The following is a 24961-nucleotide window of genomic DNA, read 5'->3' as shown; positions in this document are numbered from 1 at the left end:
TAAAAGGCACCGATCCAGCAGAACATCTCCGAATCCACCACGGACACAAAGGCTGGTTTGCTACTGCTCTCACTCACACCCACGCCAGTCAAACAAACGCAAAAGGGGCTTCACGACCAAATCGGGTCACCGATGTCCGCGGCCGGGAAACCCTACGGCACCATTCAAGAACAACAACGGACTCATCCATTCTTCTTGTCGTACGAATATACGAGGGAAGTCGCCAGAAACGGGATTTTTCTTGACGAGGGACGATCAGCGTGCGGGCGAGTTTAGAGGGGCGGGACTTGGTTTGATCACCCCCGGGTGATGTTACCTTTCGCTCTTCAGCAAGAAAAAAGGCCAAAAAAAATTTTTTTGGGCATCAAATCGTGCTAGTCTGATGGCGGTATTCTCACCTGTTCGTCAGCGGATCCTCCAGCGTAAGTCTACTCGGGGTGACGTTATCGTGCATCAGCTAATAGGAAAATGGTACAAGAAAAACTTCGAGTTGTGTGAATCTGATGGTTGTACACACACCGGAAGGTGAGGGGATTTTCATAATAGATCTGGTATGATCACCGTCATGTATGCTTACCTTACATCTGCAATCAAGAAAAGTGGCCAAAAAAAAAAAATTTGGCGTCAAATTGTCCAAATTCGATGACGGTATTCACACCTGACGGTAAGCGGATTTTCCAGGTGAGGTATGATATGATCACGGCAGGTATAGTTACCTCATTCACACGAATAGAATCTATACCCAAAAAAAAATATTTTTCTACGGGAATGTTGACGGTAGTATTCTCACCGGAAGGTGAGGGGATTTTTCATAAAAAGATTTTCCAGAAGGTGCGCGGTATGATGGATGATCAGGGGGATGTGCAGTAGTAAGCTTCCGCTTCCGGGTTAGATTCGTACGAATCAAAAAAAAAAAAAAAAAGGGTTGAGCGGAGTAAAAGTCAGGGAAGCAAAGTGAGATGGGATTTGAAGGTAAATAAAAGATCACTACGAATCTGAATCTTTCTACGACTGCGTTTTAACCTGTTGAACTCGAACCCATCCTCATCGTGCCTGCCTCCAAACACACAACAGACCAAGCAAGGAGTGAAGAAGACACGGGGACCGACACCCTCCGCCGCAAAACACATCATCGGATGACTCTAAGGATGCCTACGTCTTATTCCTTAAATATTATTATTATTATTATTATTTGATGATGTCTGAATAAACGACTGGTTTCTTTCCATCTTTCTTTCTGCGGCGGAAAGACCCCGACCATGACGATGGGTGCTTTGCTTTGCTTTGCTTTGCTGCTGCCCACCACATACCGTCGATGGTATTATCATCTACCTACCTGGATTCGACCTTCGTGAATCCTGCAGCTCCCGGCTAATAAGCATCATCATCATCATGATGGAGTGTCCATGGCACGTCCACTGGCGTCCCCCAACTTGTTATGGAGCTCCCACTCGATGATGGCCTCTGGTATCGGCACCTCCACGGGGAACGACCCTTCCTTCCCAAGCTTCCCACCATTCTCCGCCTCCTTACGCTCTGCTTCCCGCTTCATGTACCTGTACAGCTGCTGGTGGAAGGGATGGTCCAAGGAGTAGCAGTCGGCGGCGCCTCCAGAACACGAAGAACCTTCTCTTCGACAGAAGTGGGGGAGGGAGGCATAGTCCATTATCTAAAAAACGAAAAAGATGTCAGCATGCCATTGCCATGCAATTAATGAATGATCAAACAATGGTAGCAATAACCGAATATTTTTCTCTCTCTCTCTCTCTCTTTTTTCTTTTTTTCACCTTCAATAACTCATCTCTGCCACAGCCCTGCAACACTTGAATTTTCCTTCTCGTTCTTTCTTGCAGGAGTGGCTTCACGACCTATAGCCAGAATGGAACAGAAGCGGCATCATTAGCATGACTAGATACTATTAGTATTATGAAAAATCCATCCGAGTATGTATACCTTCCAACAAGCTGAAAAGATATATGGAGCATTCACTACATAATACGTCTCTGTCTTCTCTGGATAATTTAGGTCATCGACAGTGGCTATGATGGTTAATAGCTGCACTATTAACAAAAGGAAACAATATGTATACATGATTTTCGAATTCATTTGCGGAATTATACGAATAAAGATAGCTAAAATGGATTGGGTGGAAGTGAACTGTCACGATGATTGAAGCAAAATGATAAAAAGTAGTAGTTCTGAGCAGTGGAATGAGGAAAGCTAGTAAGGTGTCAGAGCCAAATAAATAATCAAATGCACTTCTGTATCATGCTAGAAGAGCCCAAGCAAATAATACCCCGGCAGATCAATTGTGTCTCCCATATCAAACTCATCGTAGCAAAGTCGGCTTTTATTAAACTAGTACTCTTTGAACACTGCAAGACTTTTTAGTGTAAAACTAGAGATGTCAAGGGTTCATGCTTGTGCTCTCATGTGATCAGCCTGTTCTTAGGGCACTACTTTGACTGAAGCTCCATATCACTGGAAGCACGACCTATCCTGACCTGTCCTCCAGCTACCAGCAACCCAATTATCGAATGCATATGTTGGGGAGAGTTTCAAAGACCTAAGTAAGAAAGGTAATGCATTATGAAAATAACCTTTATCTGGCTCAAGGATGAAAACTTCAAACCGGTCATATCCAGAATTTTATAGCATGTTCCAACATGTCGCCCGTATTTCTTACTCGCAGCAGGCTACAGGGAAAAAGAGCTCGTAAAAGGGTAGCTGGATGCATGTGAAGCATGAAGGCCATGCAATATCCATACTCACCAAGATTACACGATCTCGGTATTCATTAATTTGAATGTGTGATTGCAAATAGTCGCGAACCTATGGAAACAGTACAGGAGTAATCAGATGTTGGAAAAAGGAGAATTCATGTTGCAATGAATTTGAGACTTCTTTTTATCAAAAATGCAGTTGAGTACTTTAAGCAAACACTTCCTCGAAAGTCAAAGTCAACTATCTGCTTATTTATTCATGCGAAGCAACAAAATTATAAGTGCATTACTTCCTGGAAACCCTGTTCTTGAGACATGAAAACCTTTAGAAAGCCGGTCAGGTTGGTTCGAATCCATGATGTGAATCAATGACACACTAACAATATTATTGCACGAGAAACAAAGACTACATAATAGATATGCATGTGTAGATTTCTACCATGTCCATGCAATGCTACTTCAAGGGCAGGTTTTGCAATTATGGAACCACCACACAGTTAGATGTAAAACTGCAAAATATGGGATTCATACTTATCTTGATAACCAACTCGCTATTCGAATTACTTTCGCTTATAATAAGTACAAGTGTCGTGTGATGTAAAACTACCTACTCATATAAGTAATGGAACCTACCCAAGTCATAAGTCATTGTGTGTGTGAATTAAGAATTGATCCCAGGTTTAGTTTAATGCTCTTCTGTGTCTCTTTCTATCATGTATCTTAAGACCCATAGCTTGATTTTAAAGCTTCTATGGCATAGCATAATTCATTTCTTATGGACGCAAACTAAGGCAACTCAAAATTGATTAATAACAATACATACATATATATAATTTGATATTGCACAAATATCATGAATTATGTGTCGATGCAAAGTTGAAAAATAAAAATACCTGAGGAAAAACACAATGATAAGAACTGTTTTAAGACTTACAGATGCTTTATCAAATGTGCTGAGACCAGCACCAATCGCAAAAACAGGAAAGCCCTGTCAAAAAAAGGAAATAGAGAAAACACATTAAGAAACATAACTTACATGCATATAACAAGATAGTATTTGTTAGATCTTAATTTGGTATCATCATAACAAGCATTTAGCTTCAGAACAACAATTCACAGACTAAAAAGACAGACACAGCATAGGACCAGTACGTCAAATGAACAAAAATTTAAAGACTTCTTTCATACTAAAGCATGACCCCCAGTGATCAAGAATGTTTACTAGGTCAACATACTTGAAATCAGGAATAATAAGCCAATCTTAATGATGATATAAGCAAAAACCCTTGCCTGCTTTGAGTACCCTGATAATCCTATTAATTGTGATTCACGAATTCCTCTGTATAGGCCTGCTGGAGTTATAGGTTTCTGCATTGACACAGGATCCAGTTAGAAAAAAAGAACAGTCATACTGGAAAGGAAAAAAGTTAGAACTTTAAAGTCTCTGAGAGAACAATCAGCCTTGTATTTTTAAGACCTCGCGTTGGTCATGATATGAAACATCTGCTATGCTATGTTTTTTCATGACACGAGTCTGGAATATATATGTCAAAATGTAGCTAGCAGCATTCGTGGTAGTTCTTTTTCTGATTGCTAATCTGAGAATAAATTTTACCTTTATGAATCAATTAAACTTATTGTTGCATTTTTCAGCTCAAACCTAAAAAAATTAGCTATTCTTTCTACTTCAATGAGCAGAACAGAGTTGTATCAGCAAAAAATATTGAAAAAGCAAAATATAGTAATAAATAAAGGTTTGACATACTGCCCAAAATGATATGAAATGGGTGATTCATACCAGTCCACTAATTGACTAGTATGCGGATCAGTCCATTTTGGGCGATACACTGAAATATGGCCCCATGACAATTGATACTGGGCATGTATCAACCGATACGGTTGATACTTGTCATGTATCGGTCAATACGGATTGGTACCAATCAGAATTTGACCGACACTGACCCAAATCGGGGCTAGTTTGATCCCAATGGTTAAATGGACCGTTGGGGCCTCTTTTGGGGCTTTAAATCTCCTTCACTCCCCCTTCTTTCACTCACTCTCATTCACTCTCTTATTCTCACTCTTTCTCACACTCTTACTCGTGATTAAAGTTTCTAATCGGTTGATTCAAGATCAAACAAAAGCAACTTCTTCCGGTGTGACAAAGTTGTTTCTCGACAGATTTTTCCTCTTAATATCCTATTCATCATTTATGGCTTAGATACACTATTCTTATCTAAATACAATTTATATACCAATAGATTAGGAAAAATCTTTAAAAATAAACTTTTAATATTTTCCAGTTGGCTTTTTTCAAAAACTGGTATGCACCAGCATAACGTGTGCTGAATGGTACATGCCAGTCCGCCCAGGGCTGATACCACCGGTCAGCACAGCATGGTGGTCCTTGATAAATACATCCCCTGTACAGAATTCCTAGCTAAATTTTCATAATCACAGAATTGGTTATCTCAAGATTGGTGTGTTGGAAAAAGATCATTCATTCAATTGACAAGTCCTATTAATAGAAGTTCATAAACTTACAGACAGAATGTCATCAATTTGATTCTGTACCCTCCAGTTTAAACAGTTCACCAGCTGTAACAAAGATGGGCGTCTTTAGCAAAAGAAAGATGTACTTTCTCAGCTGCTAAAAAAATTTAAAATACATAAAGCAGCCAATACCATCTCATGTGCTTTAGGGACGCTCCACTCTCTAGCCTTGAGAAAGCGCATCAAAGTATGTGTCAGATGCCCTTGGTGCATATTCTGCAAACAAACAAATCAAATAAGTAGGTATTTTCAACAAAGTAAACCCTTGATGCTCTTTTTTCCAGTCCAATGAAAAAAGGTTTTAACTTGTAAAATCTATATATCGGACACCTCAGACAAAGATGGATCATTAACAAAACCATACAGAAAAAATTTTAAAAAAAAAAGAGGTAACAAGCACAGAAACACAGATAATAAATACTTTGCAAACATAATACCTGCATTCAAACAGAAGAAACCACTATATCATGTATTTCTATCAGTATATATACATATAGACATAGATAAAGGGACACGCAACAAAAGGTTTTGATCAAAAGTAACTCTGTGTTCAGTCACATCTCTGTAGGCAAGTGCTTATTCTCAATTTGAAGCCGGCTTATGCAACCACAGTACATGCTGCGAGCAGTCGATATAATAAATACCACTCCGATTACTGGCACTTGCTTGTTATGGTTGTCGAAACAGGCAAAAGGGTGTTTATGGATTAAGTCAAAGAGAAGAAAACTCAGCCAGCACCATGGGGTAATTTACAGCCAGCACCATGGGGTAATTTACAACCAGCACTGCAGCTGATGCCTTATTGCTCGGTAAGATTCCCAACACAGTAAAAAGGAACTCTTGTCTTACGAATGCTCTTACCTCACCAGTCTCTCAAAAGGTCAGCAAGCGTGGTGACAAGCTCAACCAAACATAGATCCAACCTTTAAATAACATTTTTTTAACTGGACGCAGCGGTCAAGAATAAAATAAACAAATATGGAATCTCATCGTATAAAGAAACGTAAAGTGTGAAGACTAGATGGACCTGCTCGCTGCAAGTTTAAGAGAAAAGGAGCCAATCTGAGCGGCCAAAGAGAGTGATCAATCAGCGCAATTTCAACCAAATGAAGGATGTCCAATTTTAAGTGCATATTACTTGTCGCATAAACCACCAACCTACCAAGAGGCACTACTCGTAACATCGATACCAAGATTTGCATCCGATAGCACACGGCCGCAAATCAAACAGATTCTTAAATTATGACATGAAAAGCTTAAAAGTAAATCATTTCGCATATGAGCCAAATCGTCAGCTATATCAAAGAAGCATATCGACCAAAACCGATGCGTCGAAATCCGACCCCGGCGACCACGCCAATCCAAGAATCCAAGAAAAACGAACCTTCGACAAGCATAACCAAAACCAAAACCCAAACCCGAATCCACGAATCCCAAGGAACCAACACATAATTCATCCAAATCACGGAAGTTCACTTCACGGAGGACCGAACCTGAAATGTAGCCTTCAGCAGATCATCGGCTGCAAGAACATGAAGAAAACCATCAAGACCCACCGAAAACGAGCGAGGAAAAGGATTCGGCGGGAGGAATGGCGAAAGAAACAGACCTTCGTCCGTGAGCATGGAAAGCCGCTCGATCGCGTCCTCCGAGGCGATCGCCATTCTATCGGCGCAGGATGGCAAGGAATCGGAAGGGAGGACTCGCCACGCCCTTTTATACACCAGTTTCATACGGCACAGGAAACGCGAGGCCCCGCCGGTGGGCTCCTTCTCGCGGGACCCGCACGGGCGTCCCATTCGCCCCAGCCGTAGGTCGAGGGTATCGGGATGCAGTAGGTATTGTCATTCGTCGTTGGCCGCAGCAGCGTATGGGACCCGTTTCTTCGGTGACAAAGGAATTTACGAAGAAGTATCGCATGATGTTTCATGATGATGATGATGATGATGGAGCCAGGTTAATATCTCTCTTCTTCAATGAATATTAATGGTTAGTTATTTACTTGAGTTTATTGGACGACCGATGGTCAAAATGTTTGAGGGCCTCGACGGAATAGGAATCGGAGGAGTAGATGTAGGTCACGACGATCGAACCACTATAAATTGATGTGTTCTTTGATTTGCATTTCATTCCTGCTACTATTTTACTGTAAACTTTCTTAAGTGTTTACTATCTTCAATTCATTATTCAAGTTAAGTTTCCGAAATCATTTTCAACGTAAACTGATTTTATCGTACGAAATTTTTGAAGACGTGATTTTTATCGTTGCACGTAACTCGACCGGATTAGACTGGTCAACGTACTACCGTCTTGGAGTTGACGGGGGGTTACAGAATAGTCTACAGGAAGGGGTCTTTGGCACGTGATCGGAAAATGATGAGAAAAAAAGCAAAACAAGACAAGTCAAGAACGAAAACGAGGGTCAACAATTAATGGAATTGGAGTAGCATAAGAGACCCGTCGATGATGACCGGAATCCACCCGAGCGAAGCCATTATTACCTTAACACAGTTATGCTCTATACTTGTGTGTGCATGAACGAACACAACAGGTGGATTCTGAAAAGTCGATGTGATTTACCAAGTCGTACATACAGATATATATATAGATATATACACTTACTTATGATGTCATCTAAAAAGCTTCATTTATTGCAGGCCACTTGTTGGCGAATGGCATGCAATTATTATCCACGGAGCACTCAAATCAGACAGTGGGCATAAGACCTGCCGAAAGGCTGATCTCATAGGCTACTAGCCATGGAGACGAGTGGGCGATACGATTCTTTTATCTTCTGAAAAAAGGCGACAAGCGAGCTCGCGCGCGTGATGAAGAAGAAGAAGAATCTTCGTTGCAGTAGCAAGTCGATGAGCCAGCGGTGGGTTGCTGTGAATCTCGATCGTGCATGCAGCTTTTAGAGGGATAGAGACGGAGCGAGCAACGCAGTCGCAGACTAAAAAGAGCATCATCTCATCAGCTTTCGAGGCTTTCTCTGGATCGATCGATGCTTGCTTTACGTTGGAAATGAGGCTGTTCCTGCTTCTTGCTCTACTCTCTAACTCGTGTGACAAGCAAGAGGTGGTTCTCTGATCGAGTTGACGAAGCGGAAGGTAGGGATCGACGTCGAGAGATGTAGATTTTCTCGGAACGACAACCTTTTCTTTCTCTTTCTCTTCTTTCTTTCCGATCTTTTAACGTCATGTGATGGGATACCACTGCAGGAATAGGCATATATTATTGTCACATCACATGGCAGCGCTGGATGTGGATTCTGTGGCCCGCTCTCTCTTGTATACGACTGCCACCGTCCCATGAAAGGAAGAAAAGGCCTGTGGCCCTCTCTCTCTCTCTCTCTCTCTCTCTCTCTCTCTCTCTCTCTTTTAACATAAAGATGCATAAACAATATTTTGTCCCGTGTTGTTAATTTGCGAGCCATCACAAGCCGGACTCGACGATCGAGTCCTAAGATGAACAAGAGTTGTCGCTTAGTTTCTTTCTTGCAGGAGAAACAAGAAACATGACATGAGAGGAGGCAGAAGAAGCTCTGCCACTGGAACAACAGGCACAATTCCATACTATCTATCGTACGCAAGTGTAGTAAGAAGACCAACTCATTATTTATACGAAGATGATGGATGATGATAAAAAGGACAACCAAAAAAAACAAAACATTTGCGTAGAGATCAGAGACAATGCAAATATTATGCGTGGAAATTGCAAGAACAAAACCGTGCTAGACATTTCGAGTGCAAGTTGGTCCTCAATCTTGTATCAAATTCGGCCAAATGGGTTTTAGATGATACTCGTCCTAGTATTTGAACCTTCTCTCCCCAGTCAGCCAAGATGTGCACCAGCGTCCGATAAGGTTAGATTTCTCGGAACAACCCGAAAATAAGTAGAGTGGGTTATCGCACAAATAATATATTCGATAACCATTAAGGGTTCAGTGAAAAATGGATGGCCAAGGCCTTGACATTACCATCACAGAAAAGATAGACACCTCCTCAACATTCATTTGGTTACAGATTTAAAAACAATACAGTTGGCTTGGGACAACAACATCCACATTGAGAACCAGAAGATGTATAGCAAATCGCTAAGATCCTTGTGGCATTCAGGAACTCTTACTCATGGCCCGATACACAAATACGATAAACTCCACTGTCTCTGAAAACTCGCTAGAAAAAATCAAATTCCAGGTAGTTATCAGAACTTTTCTCAGAGGCGGTGGTGTCCTTCTGGATTGCCGATGATACAACCCCCGGGGGCTGAAAAATCTCGTATGGCTTTGGGATCTCGGGTGGACTTGCACATCTTATCAAGGCCCAGTTAACACCCTCGAAGAATGGGTGTTGCTTTATCTCCGTAGCCCCACGCTTGTAAGCGAGCCGGTGTTGTGGCTCTTTAACAAGCAATCCCCTGATAAGATCTCGAGCACCAAAGCTCACAACTGGAAACTCGGGAAATCTCAGTGGTTGCCCAACTACGTTAAACAGTGTAGCCCGGTTGCCTGACCCCTTAAAGGGTGTCTTTCCAAACAAAAGTTCATAGAGGAAGATGCCAAACGTCCACCAATCGACGGCACTACCATGCCCTTCCCCCTTGATGATCTCAGGAGCCAGGTACTCATGGGTACCAACGAATGACATTGACCGCGCATCGGTAGGCTCCGCGATGAGCTCTGGAAGTGCACTGACCTGTTTTCCAGTCTCAACCTTCTGTTTCTGCTCCTTCTTCGACTTCAAGGAGAATAATCGAGGGGAGAGGGCCACACAAGAAGGCTGGACACAGGATGGTTCGATACAAGCAGGTTGAACACAGTAGAGAGGATTACTACGTTTGGAGTCCGAGTTGAGGTGGGAGGATTTGATGAGGGTGGGGCTAACAGCACAACGGAGTGAGAGGTCAAAGTCAGAGAGCATGATGTGGCCATCTTCTCGAACAAGCACATTCTCAGGCTTGAGGTCACGGTAGACGATACCCAGCATGTGCAGGTATTCCAGAGCAAGGAGAACCTCTGCTACATAAAATCTGCATTTATAGAAAAACAGAGGATGGTGACAAAATCACAGGCATATCATCCTTAATGGATTCTCACATTCAGTATTTTAAGTTCCTGCATTATACTGGATTACATGGAAAAGTATGATGCAGTAGATGTGCATCTGAGTTTGCATATAAAGTGTAGAATGGTTCAAAAGCTAAATAAGAATACAAAAATCAAGCATATCTGAGGAAGCAAGGACGTCAGCAATATTAACATCAAAGGGCAAATATAGATTTCACGGTCGGTTTAGCTCTAGGTCAACTACGATGTCAGCCTCAAACTTCATGGTCTATGTACCAGTCATGCTCCCAGCATGGGCGATACAGGACAATGTAAAAATCACTGACAAAAGCCAACCATATTCTTTCATATTGTTCTGTCTATTTTCTATGTTTTGTATTTGTAGATATCCAACTTGAGTCTCAACATCCCCATCTCTACTAAACTAACCTTCTAGATAGGTTATTTCCTAGTACCAAACAACTTTGCTATGTCAGTTCATCAATTCACAGTCAGTTTATTATGGTGCCGTTTGTCCATTTTGTTTACTTTATGGTCTCTCAGGTGGATGGTCGCATTACAATTAAAATGTTGAATGTTTTTAGCAGTGTTACCGATGGTCTGCCTTGTGGGCTTCACCAAGCCACACCTTAGGCACAACCCTGTAAAAGGTGCAAGCACCTAAAGCCTACATACAATTAAACATGCATAACTTTTTCTTGAAGTTATGTCTCATCTATATTAGGCTTAAGGTCTGCATAGTAAAATTTACTGTGTACATCCAACAAATCCAAGCAGATGTGTTTAAATTGGTTCAGATAGTGCTGACTCATAGTTAGAAGTTTTTTGGTGATAATGTGAGTCAGCGAAAAGGTACGTAATGGTGTGTTTCACAAGGTAGACAAGTGTAGTTCAACTTTTGCCAATCATACGACAACCAGCTATCATGTTTTTCACCTCAAAACAAATTAAAATGAAAAACCAAGTCGCAACAAAGCATACAAAGATCATTTTATACGGCTGAAAAAATGTGTAGTTTAAACAATTAAGAACTAGATAAGTGGAAATTTTATAATAAAAAGGCTCAATAATTCAGGTAACAGGTGTCTAAAGAGAATGAATAACCAGAAATTAAGAGCAAGGTCCCTACTTGGTAGCTTGTTCTGAGAAATATTTTCCAGGCTGTCTCTGTCTGAGTATGTGCAAATCTCCTCCAGGACAAAACTCCATCACCAAGCAGGAAAATTTGTCTGTCTCAAAGTGAGTATACAATGTTGGAAGAAATGGGTGATCTAGGCATTGCAATATCTCCCTTTCTGTCTGGGCTCTGAGCAGCTTCTTACGACTAGCTAGAGATCCTTTATCCATGACCTTCATTGCAAAATAACACTTAGTCCCACACAACTCTGACAAATACACACTGCCTATATCTCCGCAACCCAGCTTTTTTAATAGCCGGAAATGGCTCAAACCGAGAACCCCATCTCTAGCCCTCATAGCTTGAATTGCTTCCCATCTTGAATCATTTGCTTTGTGAGGCTTGCTAATGCTGCTGCTTATGCTGCTACAAGTGCTATCATCACTAACATCACTGCTTGTACTAGCTCTGCACATACTACTCTTGCCGCTATCAATCCGATCACTTATTTTGGCACTCCCACTAGTTTTTGTCAAACTGCAAGTGCCATCACTGATTTTGGCAGAAGATGAGCTATTTTTCTCACTGCACTGCTCTAAGTTTTTCTTTTCTTGAGATCTGCTGGCATCCAAAGTCACTGTGCCATCCACAGAATCAGCCTGTCGGCCGGATTGCTTCGGATTATTGGAGGATGCAACCAAGACACCATGATCTAGAGATTTGGCAACCTTTATGGTAACTTTAGTAGTTGAAATGTTATAAGACTCCTTTGGTTGGTGATTCAAAATTTGGTCCACCAACACTTCTTCGGTTTTATGCTCTGATGTGCTCTGAAGCACAGACTTTGGCAACTTTCTTGGTGTATCAGATTCCAATTTGTTTGTGTTAGGTACCCGTAAAGAAGGAGGCTGCAAAGCAGCTTTTTCTAGAACTTGAACATCAGGTATTTTGTGTTGCTGTTCCATGAAAGGTATGGAAACTGTCTTGGAAGCCATCAATCTGAACACTCGGGTTTATAACTACTAGGTAAATATCAGAGTGGATGTGCTTCATTGATCTGAATAAATTCTTCACTTCTCCCCATTAGTAAATGCAGTAGAGAAATTTCTGCCTAGGAGTTCCAAACCAGAAACGTTACCACAATAATGAAATTAGTGCCAAAGAAAGATGCATATTTATGATATAAAGAAAAAAAGAACAAATAAGCAACAGATCTGTTATTGTCATGGATCATGCACAAAACAACGCAAGATACCAACATGAACATATTAAAGATGGGTAGCACTTTGTAATAGGTTGAGAAATTCCTACTCAAGTAACAAAGCCAAAATAAACCAGATAACTCGATAGAATCGAGATCACATAAAATCGTGGTGTAGCAAATGAAAGTATAAGATCCCAGAATATTAAAAAAATCCAGATTGCACCTAGTTTCTTTCTTCGCCAGCATTACGCCTCAAGCCATGTTTTTTGACAGGTTTCATGTTGGGAACACCCTAAAGCAACCGATTCAACAAAAATCCACCAAACAGCAACAACTTGCAGCTCATAAACAGAACAAGTTTATCGATCGAACTAAATCCAAAGGAACCAATTACCAAGAAATCCATACAAAGATCAAAAACCAATCACGAGTGAGAGAGAGAGAGAGAGAGAGAGAGAGAGAGAGAGAGAGAGAGAGAGAGAGAGGATAACCTCACAGACTAACGTTTGGCAAAACTAAAAAAAAACCCTGGGGAACAAGAAGTGCGACGCCAGACACTTACAGGTAAAAGATCGCCGAACAAACAATCCACAGAAAGATCCAATCTTTTTAAGCAGAAGACGATAAGAATCCAAACCCCAGTCAATATAGGGTTTTCATAGCACGAATCGCGGCAGCGAGTGCGATCAAAGGACGTTGCTAGCGCAGACGGAAAATTGATCCCCGGAAATCTCCCGTCCCCTACCTTATAATACATATCAAACACCAATCCAGGTTGACGCCCGAAAGAGCAAAAATAACAGTTGCCAGAAAAGGAAAGAGGGAGCCGACAAAAATACCTAGTTTCCAAAGATCGCAGATTTAGGGTTCCTCTCGGCTGATGGAAAGGAGCGTGCTTCCCGTAGAAGTTTGCAGAGATCACAAGTCTTAGGGGTCCTTCTTGCCTGATGAGATGAGATGGAACTCTACCTGTCCACCTCCGTCCTCAGCATCCACAGAAGAGAGATGTGACCGGGGAATGAAAAGCGAGAATTTGCAGAAACATCCTCTCCTCACCTCCGAATGACTCATATGCCCCTGTATCGAAACCGGGCTGGCCATCTAAATCGTCCGGCTCACAGATCTCGTCACGCGGCCCCTATGCATCCCCACCTTTCTATTGGAGAAACCCATAATTCCAACTAAATTTGAACCCTACCTTCTCTGATATTTATGATCTCAACCCCTGGATCGAGCTGCCACTGCCACCGATGAACCACACTGCCACCCGAAAACGGTGATAAAAAAGGAGACTGCACTCACCATGATGCTAATGCGAAAGCACTTGGCTTTTTGCCAATATGTTAAGAGCACTTGCAAAAAAAACTTCAGAATCTTGACACTTTGAATACCAGATTTAGCAAGTGAGGCAGAATAATACACAATTTGTTTAGCAAAGAGAAATAGTCTAAGGGGGATGGTGGTCTTCGAAACTTCTAGAGGAAAGGATGCGAAGAAGAAAGTTACTCCAATGGGATACATACCTTGGAGGGATTAGTCCCGATTCTCCAGAGAGAGAATCATGTGCAACATACCGTACATGTTGAGGAGGAGTACCTCAAGACAACAACTCCACAAAGCTCAACGGACCGAGCTAGCCACGAGAAGTCGTCGCATGATCTCGCTTGAAATAATGTATTGGAGGATGTATTACGAAATCAAGTAAGGGAGTGACCCAAGGCAACACAAATGAAGGCACACTTGGAGTCGATATGAAGATCGAACTCAATGAAAGGCTGACGCGTGTAATGGTGGGTGTGAGGGCCACATTCAACTCAATACAAATTGAAGAGTGAAGTAATTTAGGTGTAACTTGGTAAAATACCCAAGCCGCATGAAGGAAGTCAACTGATAAGACCCTAGGATTTTATCATGGAAGAAAGGGGAGAAAAGAGATTATCACTTCGAAGGGATCGGCCTCCTAGGGTTTGTCAAAATATTTAATAATATCTTATTATCTATCGAAAAGAAATGATTACATCACTATTTATAGAGTTTCACTGCCATATGGCTTCCTCACCGATATTATAATCTAATAGTGGCTTCCACCAACTCGCTCGTATTGTGACTCCATGTCTCTCCTACCAAATCTGCAGGTTGGAAAGCCGGTGCTCTGATAGATGTACATTACGTAATCCATCTCATAACTAAGGAAAGGTTGGTCAAACAAGAAACTAATATTTCACGCCAGATGTTTTCTTTAGCCTCTTGTTGACGTAAAGTAACCTATTATCACGTCGTATTTTGTTTATCAAAGTCATACAACGACTTGGAAAGTTGTGGCTCGTATAGAACTCCTACCATTTACAAGGTATGAACAGACTTTTACTAGTGTCGATGAGGAAACTAAATCTGATTTTTCCGGTTGTAAAATCTAAATTTCTGATGCTATCTATCTATCTATCTATCTATCTATCTATCTATCTATCTATACTACGGGTGGGTGGTAGCTGGACATAAAAAACTTGGACCTGTTTTGAGTTGTAAGCTATTGGCTATCCACAGCCAACTGCATATTTGAATAGAAAGAACATAAATGATCAATAAAATACGTAACAGTAAGAGACAAGACGCCGACAACTACGAACCACTAACTCGTATTCAACAAAATGATATCAATCTAGTGATTGTATGATAAGGTATGACAGACAACAAAATTAATGGATAATAATAGAACATCAAAATCATATTAATGGTATGACAGACAACAAAATCATATTACATCCTATGACAGACATAATTAATGGTATGACAGACAACAAAATCATATTACATCCTATGGCAGACCATTATTGTACACATATTGCCGCGGGAGATAAATGAGGAGTTGATCGATAGTGAAATGTAAATAATGTGTTGTGAACCAGAACAAACCTGCCTGAAATGGTATAGGAGTCAGCATCAATTTAAATCATATTAACTAAAGGAAATGGAGGCGAATGAATAGACTGGAAAGAATCCAATATGTTCTCGTGGTTGCACTGATGATGCTTTGCACCGTTTCATTCATATACTCCTACAGCTTTGCACATTGAATGAAGTGGGACCTAGACAAATCTGATCCTCATTCAAGCATAATTGAGATGAAATTTTTATGGTGCTGCTACATCTCCAGACTAATGGTCCTTCAACACCATAAACAATGAAAGGAAGAACAAGAAAAGAGTGGGAGGAGCACATTTAATAACGAAACATGATGCTTTGAATGATTTTGGGTAACAAAACAGCCTCCCTCTCTCTCTCTCTCTCTCTCTCTCTCTCTTGTTGGCTTGTGTTTTTCTACATGGGATAACAGAGAATAATGGTAACATGTGGGCACCAACGGGATAAGAAGTTTGTCATTGCTGCTTCCACTGGATAGTTATCGTTCATAGGAAAGCAGCAGATAGGACATCCCTGAGTAAATGTCGCATTCAAGTGGGACAAGTATCCCTAGAAGTGGCTCAGTTTTGGTTCAAGATTTGGGTGTCAGGCCATACCCACAGATAAATTAGAGTACGTCTCCTTGATGCATGACTTCCCAACACCCAAATTTCCATTTTTTTATCTTCTCCAGCTCAGGAGCAGTCCATCACACAAAAGGTACACGTTTTAATTTTATTCAAAACTGATGAAAACTAAGGCCATCCTTTTTATTTTTAAATTTAAAGTTAATAGTCATATATGCACCTATGAGCATCTCTCACTTATCTCAGCTATTTTCCAAGCATGAAGTTCTATATTTATGTGCCCTACAATCAATCTCTGCATAGTATAAACAATTATTCTTCATCACCGTACTCTTTGCATTACTTTTATAAATATAATATTTTGGTCCCTGTTTGCACTCATGAAAATCAATATGGTGATAACTCCAACAGAAATACCTATTTCCGCTCTTGAAAATCATTATGGTGATAGCTTCAATGAAATTACATGGAGATCTGAACTCAACAACAACCTCCTAAAAAGAACTTTCTTGATCCATCTATATGCTTAAGCTGATAGCCGGAATATGATTTATATTGTTTTCAACTTCCATCAAAGGAATGATGTGTCTTGACTTAACATGACCTACAGCAACAAAACATTTCATCACTCGAATCTAGATCCTTTTTTACCCAATGTTTTTGAATTATTAACATTCTTTTGCCCTGGATTATTTCTCATGAATCCCTTTTTTTTGACTAAAAATTATAATTTTCATGACTCAGCATATGCGTTCTGGTCATATCTAAATAAAGCAGAGGTATTATGATTTTGATGATTTTTATGTATCGAAAAAAATAATTCACGACATAATGCTTGTGCAACATCCGCTAACAACTTTTAGGATGTGCAGCATATACCACAGGCATGATACATTTAACATAAGCAAATATGTCCTGATATATGTACCAAAGAGCAAAGGAATGTCAATAGTAGGGATCAACACAAAGTCAGCATCATAAGCATGTGCTGAGTAAATGATGCAAGAGCATTGACGGGATATGTCTGACCATTTTATATAGGAATAAAATGTCACAATCAGAGCTTATATTACAGATGACAAATTTCAAGAACGTCTGGCTAGCTCTAGCATAGTTAATCCGAACAAACTCAATTCCATCGCCCTTACCATCTTTTCCTCTGATTGGTTACACATATCAGTCTGACGATGATAGTTGGGAACAATTCTATCAGATGCATCCAATTGCAATTGCATATCCTTGTACAAACCATCCTACAATTGTCCCACTCTCTCACTCATCAATTAGAATCCAGCAATGCATTTTGTCCAAGAAAAGGTAGTGTGAGCACAGCCAAGTATGGTTAGATAGATGGACCAGCAAAGGTCCCAGGAACACGAGGCTATGTCATGGGTGATTGTGGACTGTTTCCCTATTGTAACGAGATTATAGCTTTTGCTGATTCTCCAAATTCCAAAACATTTGACTTTCTTATCAAAACAGATAAGAGCATCTAACAATTAGGTACAAGTTAACTAGGACGATCCTCGAGGCTAAAGTGGCCATACCACACAGAATAGGCTCTTTCATCACTTTGTGGCAACTTAGATATCCACTCGGACCAATCCTTCAAGGCAAGTATCAAGTTTCTTCAGAGAAGAAAGCTCAGTGATACTTTGAGCTACGGTGAAGATATCATTCTCGTCATCCATCCTCATCTTCAACTACTTGAAAAGCAGGAACAGTAGAGTACCAATTTTTCAACGGTTGAACTTTTTTTTTGTGTGTGTGGACGACCTCTAATAGCAAGAACCTGAGCCTTTAACAAGATATGGTTCTCTCCTCTAAAATGAAAAGCTCACTATGGATCCCCAAGATATCTTCAAGAGTAAAATAGAGTTATTGAAGCAGCATCTTCTGCTTAAGAGTTGTATCACTGTTAATCAAGGGAGAAAACTAAATCCAGTTAATTTCGTCTGCTAAATGGTTGATCATTCGGTTGCCCACAAGAAATATAGTAGGCTCAATGAATAGCTCTGGTGGGAGATAATTTAGCAGAATCTGCTGCTTCAACAGTTGCTTTCTCCGGGGACCCTACGTGTACTGTGTAGTATTTATTATCTATTGAAAGTGGATAATATCTAAACTATGGTGCCTTGAAACGATCATAAAAGGGCTTCGACGGAAAACATACCTATTTCTTCTATTCCAGTGGTGTGCTGGTCATTTCCTGTCGGAGAAACTCCAGTATCTGCGGTTCAAGAATAAGAATATAGGGCATCAAAAACAAAGCATGGGGTCATCTGTTCACTATATTTGATACCGTGCTTCCTTTCTTTCTTTGTCGGGGTAGAGATGCTTCACCTCCTAATCGTCTGTGCGAACTCAAATCATGTAATGAAAGGAAGCATAGAGCATTGCACTATACAATTGAAATCATGGACCAAACGCAGGAAGTACGTACAACAAAAAACTAGAGAAATATCTTAACATAATTAAAATAGATCGTCTATATAAACAACGGGATGAAAGAAGCTGGAATTGTTAGAAACTCGAAAAAACACGGTCAATCTTCAGAAAAAAAACATGTTTTATCCACTGTATGTAGAAAAATAATGAATTACCTGGGATCGGATGCAACACTCTATTTCCAGCAAACTGTTTCTCTGCCCTATCGCGGAGCCAAGCTGGGTTTTGGCCTGGTGCATCTCCTTCCGCCGCCGACTCGTCCGAACGCCTTGTTCCTCTTCTCGCTGGCAACAGTAACACCTAGTTAGTGCTCAATTCGCGAGTAGCAACACTGGTCGACCGCAAACGATCAGAGGACCAGCACGGATGTCGGTTGTCGCGGAGGATCCATACGAAATGAGTCACGTATGGACTGAAAGGCATACACTACAGACTAGGCAGCGGAAATGGTGCGTGAGGGGGGCGGTTGGGCGAGGGGATTTGAATACTCAGCGTCCCGCTAGGATGTGCCATGCCTTGCGAATATACGCATGGTAGGAAGACGGTTGTTGGGTGGAGAAGATAATGAAAGGGGCGAATGAATCACGAGACGGGAAGAAGAAATTTCTCGCCGTCGCTGGGAGGGATGTCTCTAAGGTGCCGCTTTGTTGCCTACCGATGATCAGTCATGGAGAGACCGCGGGTTGGATGCAGCGGCGAAATGTGCGGCCCCCTTCACTTTTCGGTTCTTTTCTTTTCTTTCTGATTGATGTAAAAGTGCTGCAGGCGCAATTTGGTATAGGAGATCCTTGGGAGACTCCTCCAGGATTCCTAACAATCGCAGGAGAGGGAGGTGGTCGATGAAGTACAAGAGGAGGGAAAAAGACCGAGATCGAACTCGAAATCGCATTCAAGGAAGTCGAAGTCGGTGCCAAAACCGCGTCTGAACTATCAAATCAAGCCCAGGAGTGGGTCGATCGGTAGACGACGACGAAGATACTTGTCCAACGAAGGAAAAACAGAATGAGTCGATGCAAAACTAGGAGAGAAGAGATGGCATGGATCGGAACTACCCACTCACCATTGATCTGAGGTCGCAATCTCCTCACTTCTGTTATTCATGGCTCCTCGCAAGTGACCGATCCCACTAGACTCCTCGATCTACCTCGCCCCTGCAAGCGTAGCGATCGATGAGAAGAACCAATAAATAACAGAGAGAGAGAGAGAGATCCGACAAAGACCGTAAGTTATCGAATGCGATTACACGGGAGGAGAAAGAAGGAGATTCAATAAGCAAACCAAAAAAAAAAAAAAACGTACGTTATCGAATGCGATTCAAAGAAGCAGAGGAAGAGGCGACTTGTGCGAAGCTCGGCAGCTTGCAAAAACGGAAATGAGAGAGAAGCGAGGAGAGACGGCCCACTATGATGACCCGAAACGCCCGCTGCAGATGGCGTCACATACAGGAACGGCCCTTCCGTCAGTTGTTGCCCTCCTGATCGTCGGATCAGCAGCGGACGGATGGATGTCGCCAGACAACTCATGCATGAACACCACAAACCAAAAGAAAACATGCCGGGGGTGAACCCCACAAATTCAGTACCCAAAAAGAATAAATAGATTGCCTTCAAGCCTGTGAAACCGGTGCCTCAACGAACAACTACCAATAGAATACAATAGAATAGAATAGAATAGAATGATCATATCGAACAACAATAAATATAATATCACCTGCTAGCTGACAGCACCCAACGAAATTTAAAACACCGTGACAATGAGCACCACAGATGTATCTTAAGCCTCCCTGCAGCCAGTCTCCAAGGATGAAACTGGAAACACAAAACACCACCACAATCATTCATGCGCATACTTATCAATTATCAGTAAAGCTAATGTGGACAACAGTCAACAAAACTCAAAAAGAACAACAAACAAAAGGGTTATTCAAATTCAAGATATTTTGGTGTTACAGGTGGTTCCCTGATAAAGATCCCCCACGCAACCACCAAACATCAATTCAACCCTTAAAGCCTCATTCTCATTAGTGTTACAATGTCAAATGCACCTAATCAATTAGGAACACCAAATACACTCCCACCAGAACTAGTACTAACTGATCTGACGATAGGAAAACCAGCTGCCTAGCGTCACCCCTTCCTATCTTCCATATGGGTGGTATCGATCAGCACCACCGCCATAGCCTCCTCCTCTGCTACCATAGAGTCCATAACCACCTGGAGAAGAATCATAACCACCTCCATAGCTAGAACCACCGTAACCCCCAGTTTCACGCCCATGCCCACGTACACCACCACCTCCGTAGCCACCACCAAAGCCTCCACCACCACCAAACCCTCCCCCATATGAACCAAAACGACTAGAATAGCCAAGTGAAGATTCTGCATGGTACTCCCCTAAGCCCCCAGCATAACCACCATATTCACCAGAGACACTCCCATAACCACCATAACCCCCGGGTCTAGGACCAAAACCTCCTGGTGCCCTGTAAGATGAAGGGCCATAACCACCACCAAAGCCACCATACGAGCCACCAAATCCACCAAAACTATCCCCATAGTGACGAGCCCTAGATTCACCACCAAAGGCAGAAAGTGGTGCATTCGCAGATTTCTTTGGTTCAGCCTTCTTGATTTCCACCTACAATGAATGAACAACATCAACCCAAGCCCCGCATAATACATATTAAAGAGACAATACAGAAGAATATACACACATGCAATACCCCTAACTAAAAAAGCCAAGCAAAAGTGATCCAAAACCTCACAACCTAATCAGCTTAAGCCTCTACCAAATCCTCATCCAATAAAATGGTCCTAAAACAAATAATGAACATGCATGCAAAACAAAAAACGGCATGCCGATGCTAATGCAGCTTTAGTCCTCCTACGAAACATTGCACTAGACTCACCTTAGTACCAGCTAGATCGATCATATTTCCCTTTTTGGCTAATAAATCATCTACATCTTTTTCTTTCTCAAAGACTATAAAACCAAATCCACGAGATCTGTTGGTTGTATGGTCACGCATAATTTCATGATCTTCCACCCTTCCAAACTCAGAAAAGAAGTTCTTGAATTCATCTGTTTGAGTTTCAACCAAAAGATCAAGCCCTGTTGCTGCCAGCATGTATGGTCGAATGGCTATGATAGATACAACAGAACAAAGAGGCATCACCTTCAGTAAGCGTTATTGGTATTCCACCAACAAATATCTTTCTTGTCTTAAAATCCTTCAAAGGAGCGACACCTTTTGGAATAGTTCTTTTAATTTCCACCTGCAGATTCAGCTCATGAGAAATTAGTTTTGCCCTATTGGCATGAGAAGGTGAAAAGAAAAGCAAAAACAAATTGATCATAAACCATCAAAAGGTTTACATACCTAGAGGACAAGTACTACTGCCAACAACAATTAGGGATGGCAAATCCAACCCACAGTTGATCGGCCCAAACCAGCCAGGTTACAACTTTGGCAACAAAGTGGGTGACGGTCAAGGGCATAATAATTTTAAGAAGAATCAGAATTTTGGGTGGGAAAAAAACCACCTACCCTTCAGTGAGTGTGCCACTCGTGTTCCCACCCCACCCTACCCTAGGTCTGGCAATGTAACATAATTATTTTTCCCTAAAATCTTGCAAGTTTAACTAAAGCATATACAAACTGTAATGCATATATTTCCATAGGCTATTCAATCGGGCTGGGGCAAAAAGAAACGGATACCTTCTGTTTTTTTGTGAGTTCAGAGATGGTTTCTAAAATCCTTCTTTGGCAAGGTGGGGCAGAATTAAGATATTTGAGTCGCATGATAGGTACAGTTTTGAGTAAAATTTAACTACCTCAACCATTGTCATCCTTACAAACATTTCACATCATTTTTGCAGACTCCATGTTGTTTTGCAAGGATAAAGAAAAGATGGGAATTCCAAACAAAAGAATAGGATGATAGATTAAAATAACATATTATAATAGGATAGATACATATATGCGCAAAGGATAAGACAACAAATGAAAGTCCAACATATAGACCATATGCATGTCACAAGGACAAATGTCACTCAAAAAGCAGTTAGACACTGAATATAAATACAGAAGAAAACAAACAAGCCCCCAAAATTGAGTTTTTTTAGATATCTAATGCACTAAAATCACCATAAAGGCACATACCGTTTTTCCATTAAAAACATGTGTGTCCTCGATGACTTGGTCAACAACTGCAGCGTCTTTGTAGGTGATGAATCCAAACCCTCTTGGCTTGTTTGTGTTTCGATCTTTCATTATCACTGAATCTACTATCTCTCCATACTTCTCAAAGTGTTTAACAAATGTTTCTGTTATATCAGCACAGGATCAAGATGAAGATACATTAACAGAAATTAATTAGCAAATGTTCATAAATATCTTACAGTCATGACATTTGACAAACAAAGTCTTCCACATACTCCACAAACAAGAGGGACAAAAGACTATATACGTTAACATCAATATCTCAGAAAAGATTTGAATAACTCTGTATGGGTCATGGCGTCACAAAAACAAAATGGAAAAGTTTGGACGGCTATCAATAGTGAAATACACAGCTGTGGTTATAGTTTGAATAAATATAAATAACAAATCAAGCATGCATGATGAATAAGGTGAAACTGCTGGTGGAGTTCGATGTGATTCTCATGGAACAGCGAATAAACTGCCTGGTGAATTACCGACAGTTGATGTACTACAATTGTAACACAAGAATCAGCAAGAGATCAGATATTCAATCAAAGAAGTACAGATATATTGAAAACATAAGGTTCGCAACTTGTAGAACAAAGACGATTCAACCAAAAACATAGGTTTGACAGTTGCAAAATTTTCTCCATCTACATGTAGCTAGACAAAAATATAGAATCCCAGGAGTTTTATCGCATGCGTATCTTAAAGTAGACTGACGATGAGATAACAGTAAAGCGGCGTATGATAGCTCCAACAGTAAAATCTTGAGCTTTAACAATATGAAGAAGCTATATCTCTGGCGAACGACTCTAAAGGTCAGAATAATGATAGAAAAAAGGGAGCAAGGGAATAAATAAAGAGCTAGCGGTATCGAAAAGAACAGCTTCGCGAGAATGATCGATAAGGTTTTGACAGGTCAAAAACAAAATAGAAACTCACCAAGTGTCGTATCCTTCGGAAGCCCTCCAATAAAGATCTTTCTGCCGAACAACAGAATATCATCAAGAAAGCATCCAGAAAAGAGCAGGACGTCAACAACTAGAAAAAGACGGGGAGAACGCGAATAATAGAAGAGGAAACTTACGCGGGACTCGCACCATCGTGATCCTGCATTCTGGAGGCCATGGCGACGGCCCCAAAAAGATCTCAAGGTTAGGATTTCGTTGAGGAGGTCAGTGAGGAAAACAAGAGGAGGGCAGGAATCCGAGCTAGGGTTCGTGGAGACGTTGGGCTCGTGGGCGTGGGAATCACGTGACACGCAGCCGCATCTGGATGGTCGTCCGAGCTCGGAACAAGATGTCGATCGGAACCGCAGATTCCAGAACGAACGGCTGGCGAACGATCGCGGTTTCGGACTTTTTGAGTACGATTCGGGTTGGGATCCGAATGGCTGAGCACATTGCCCGTTATTTTTTGTTGTTTTGAACATGGTCATTATTCTTAAAACGAGGAGAGGAAGGGCCAAAAATAAATAAATAAAAGGTATCATGAACTTTCTCAAAAAAATAAATTGGACATCCGTAATATAGTATTATTATTTCATTATCTATAATATAATATCAAACTTAATATAATATTTAAAACAAACAAAAAGTGTCTTTGAATAGATCATTTGATTAATGGTGTGGCCCGTAGATTCACGAGGAATTGTTCGCTTTGAAAATAGGTGAGTTCTAAACGATATCTCTATGGGTAAGAGAGATCCGATAAATTTATGAGTTGTTGGTTCACATACGAACTAAATGGTTTTATCAACGTGTAAATATTATATCAATCATATCACATTGTCTTAAACTTAAAAATAGTTTAAAGATGTAATACTATAAATCAAAATCACATAACGTAAACGGACAATTTTCATTATTTGTATAATATCGATGACACGTTGGACTAAAGCACCCTTATGGATCTTTATTTTTTGTCACATCATGTTTTGGGGTACCTCTTTATCTAAATAATGCACACTACCTCTAAATTAATTTGTAATCATCCAATAAGGCGAAGCTATTGGATTTGATAGAAGGGATTAAACTCGAAGTAGTCGATGAAACCCTCACGTCACTCCCTTCTTATTCCCGCATCAAATGCAATCGGATCACGATGACTCAGAAATGCGCATCCATTGATCTCTTATCGTCGTAAGAGACGAA

The 24961-nt window shown here is 40.9% G+C and overlaps 3 protein-coding genes across 14 annotated transcripts; all 3 read right to left on the bottom strand.

The window, feature by feature from the left end:
• Positions 1-1159: 1159 nt before the first annotated feature.
• LOC135610492 (SEC14 cytosolic factor-like) lies at positions 1160-7018 on the bottom strand. Its single transcript, XM_065105061.1, has 11 exons — positions 6886-7018; positions 6770-6798; positions 5409-5492; positions 5268-5321; positions 4014-4091; positions 3658-3711; positions 2773-2832; positions 2601-2696; positions 1954-2055; positions 1788-1868; positions 1160-1669 (listed from the first exon to the last, which is right to left on the bottom strand). The coding sequence occupies exons 1-11, from the start codon at positions 7007-7009 to the stop codon at positions 1391-1393; spliced, it is 1041 nt and encodes a 346-aa protein (XP_064961133.1). The 5' UTR covers positions 7010-7018; the 3' UTR covers positions 1160-1390.
• A 2253-nt stretch (positions 7019-9271) lies between these two features.
• LOC135610489 (serine/threonine-protein kinase D6PKL1-like) lies at positions 9272-22903 on the bottom strand. 12 transcript variants are annotated; one of them, XM_065105047.1, is made up of 10 exons: positions 22764-22782; positions 21777-21876; positions 19901-20409; positions 19662-19752; positions 18757-18885; positions 18327-18383; positions 13505-18235; positions 13228-13410; positions 11474-12572; positions 9272-10307 (listed from the first exon to the last, which is right to left on the bottom strand). In XM_065105047.1, the coding sequence occupies exons 9-10, from the start codon at positions 12454-12456 to the stop codon at positions 9455-9457; spliced, it is 1836 nt and encodes a 611-aa protein (XP_064961119.1). In that variant the 5' UTR covers positions 12457-12572; positions 13228-13410; positions 13505-18235; positions 18327-18383; positions 18757-18885; positions 19662-19752; positions 19901-20409; positions 21777-21876; positions 22764-22782; the 3' UTR covers positions 9272-9454. The 12 variants fall into 12 exon arrangements, with proteins under 12 accessions (XP_064961119.1, XP_064961125.1, XP_064961127.1 ...); XM_065105053.1 differs by having other exon boundaries at positions 11474-12568; XM_065105055.1 differs by having other exon boundaries at positions 13228-13406.
• LOC135610491 (uncharacterized) lies at positions 20496-24050 on the bottom strand. Its single transcript, XM_065105060.1, has 6 exons — positions 23896-24050; positions 23751-23791; positions 22764-22927; positions 21777-21876; positions 21510-21682; positions 20496-21238 (listed from the first exon to the last, which is right to left on the bottom strand). The coding sequence occupies exons 1-6, from the start codon at positions 23934-23936 to the stop codon at positions 20738-20740; spliced, it is 1020 nt and encodes a 339-aa protein (XP_064961132.1). The 5' UTR covers positions 23937-24050; the 3' UTR covers positions 20496-20737.
• Between the last annotated feature and the right edge of the window lie 911 nt (positions 24051-24961).

The sequence above is a fragment of the Musa acuminata genome, chromosome BXJ2-4 (genome assembly GCF_036884655.1).
Source record: "Musa acuminata AAA Group cultivar baxijiao chromosome BXJ2-4, Cavendish_Baxijiao_AAA, whole genome shotgun sequence".
Taxonomy (NCBI): domain Eukaryota; kingdom Viridiplantae; phylum Streptophyta; class Magnoliopsida; order Zingiberales; family Musaceae; genus Musa; species Musa acuminata.
Note: the sequence above shows the minus strand (reverse complement) of the source record. Positions and strands in the feature narration are given on the sequence as shown.

Bases quoted from the DNA above. Each gene is read 5' to 3' on its own strand.
- LOC135610489 (XM_065105048.1), bottom strand. From the start codon at position 12,456: ATGGCTTCCAAGACAGTTTCCATACCTTTCATGGAACAGCAACACAAA. The intron at 10,308-11,473 runs GTAGGGACCTTG...CTATAAATGCAG, and splicing joins TTCTCAGAACAAGCTACCAA to ATTTTATGTAGCAGAGGTTC.
- LOC135610491 (XM_065105060.1), bottom strand. From the start codon at position 23,936: ATGGCCTCCAGAATGCAGGATCACGATGGTGCGAGTCCCGC. The intron at 23,792-23,895 runs GTAAGTTTCCTC...GTTGTTCGGCAG, and splicing joins CACGATGGTGCGAGTCCCGC to AAAGATCTTTATTGGAGGGC. The intron at 21,683-21,776 runs GTGATGCCTCTT...AAACTCAAACAG, and splicing joins ACCAATAACGCTTACTGAAG to ATGAATTCAAGAACTTCTTT.
- LOC135610492 (XM_065105061.1), bottom strand. From the start codon at position 7,009: ATGAAACTGGTGTATAAAAGGGCGTGGCGAGTCCTCCCTTCCGATTCC. The intron at 2,056-2,600 runs GTTATTTTCATA...TTAATAGTGCAG, and splicing joins CATCCTTGAGCCAGATAAAG to CTATTAACCATCATAGCCAC. The intron at 1,670-1,787 runs GTGAAAAAAAGA...TTCGTTTTTTAG, and splicing joins GCAGAGATGAGTTATTGAAG to ATAATGGACTATGCCTCCCT.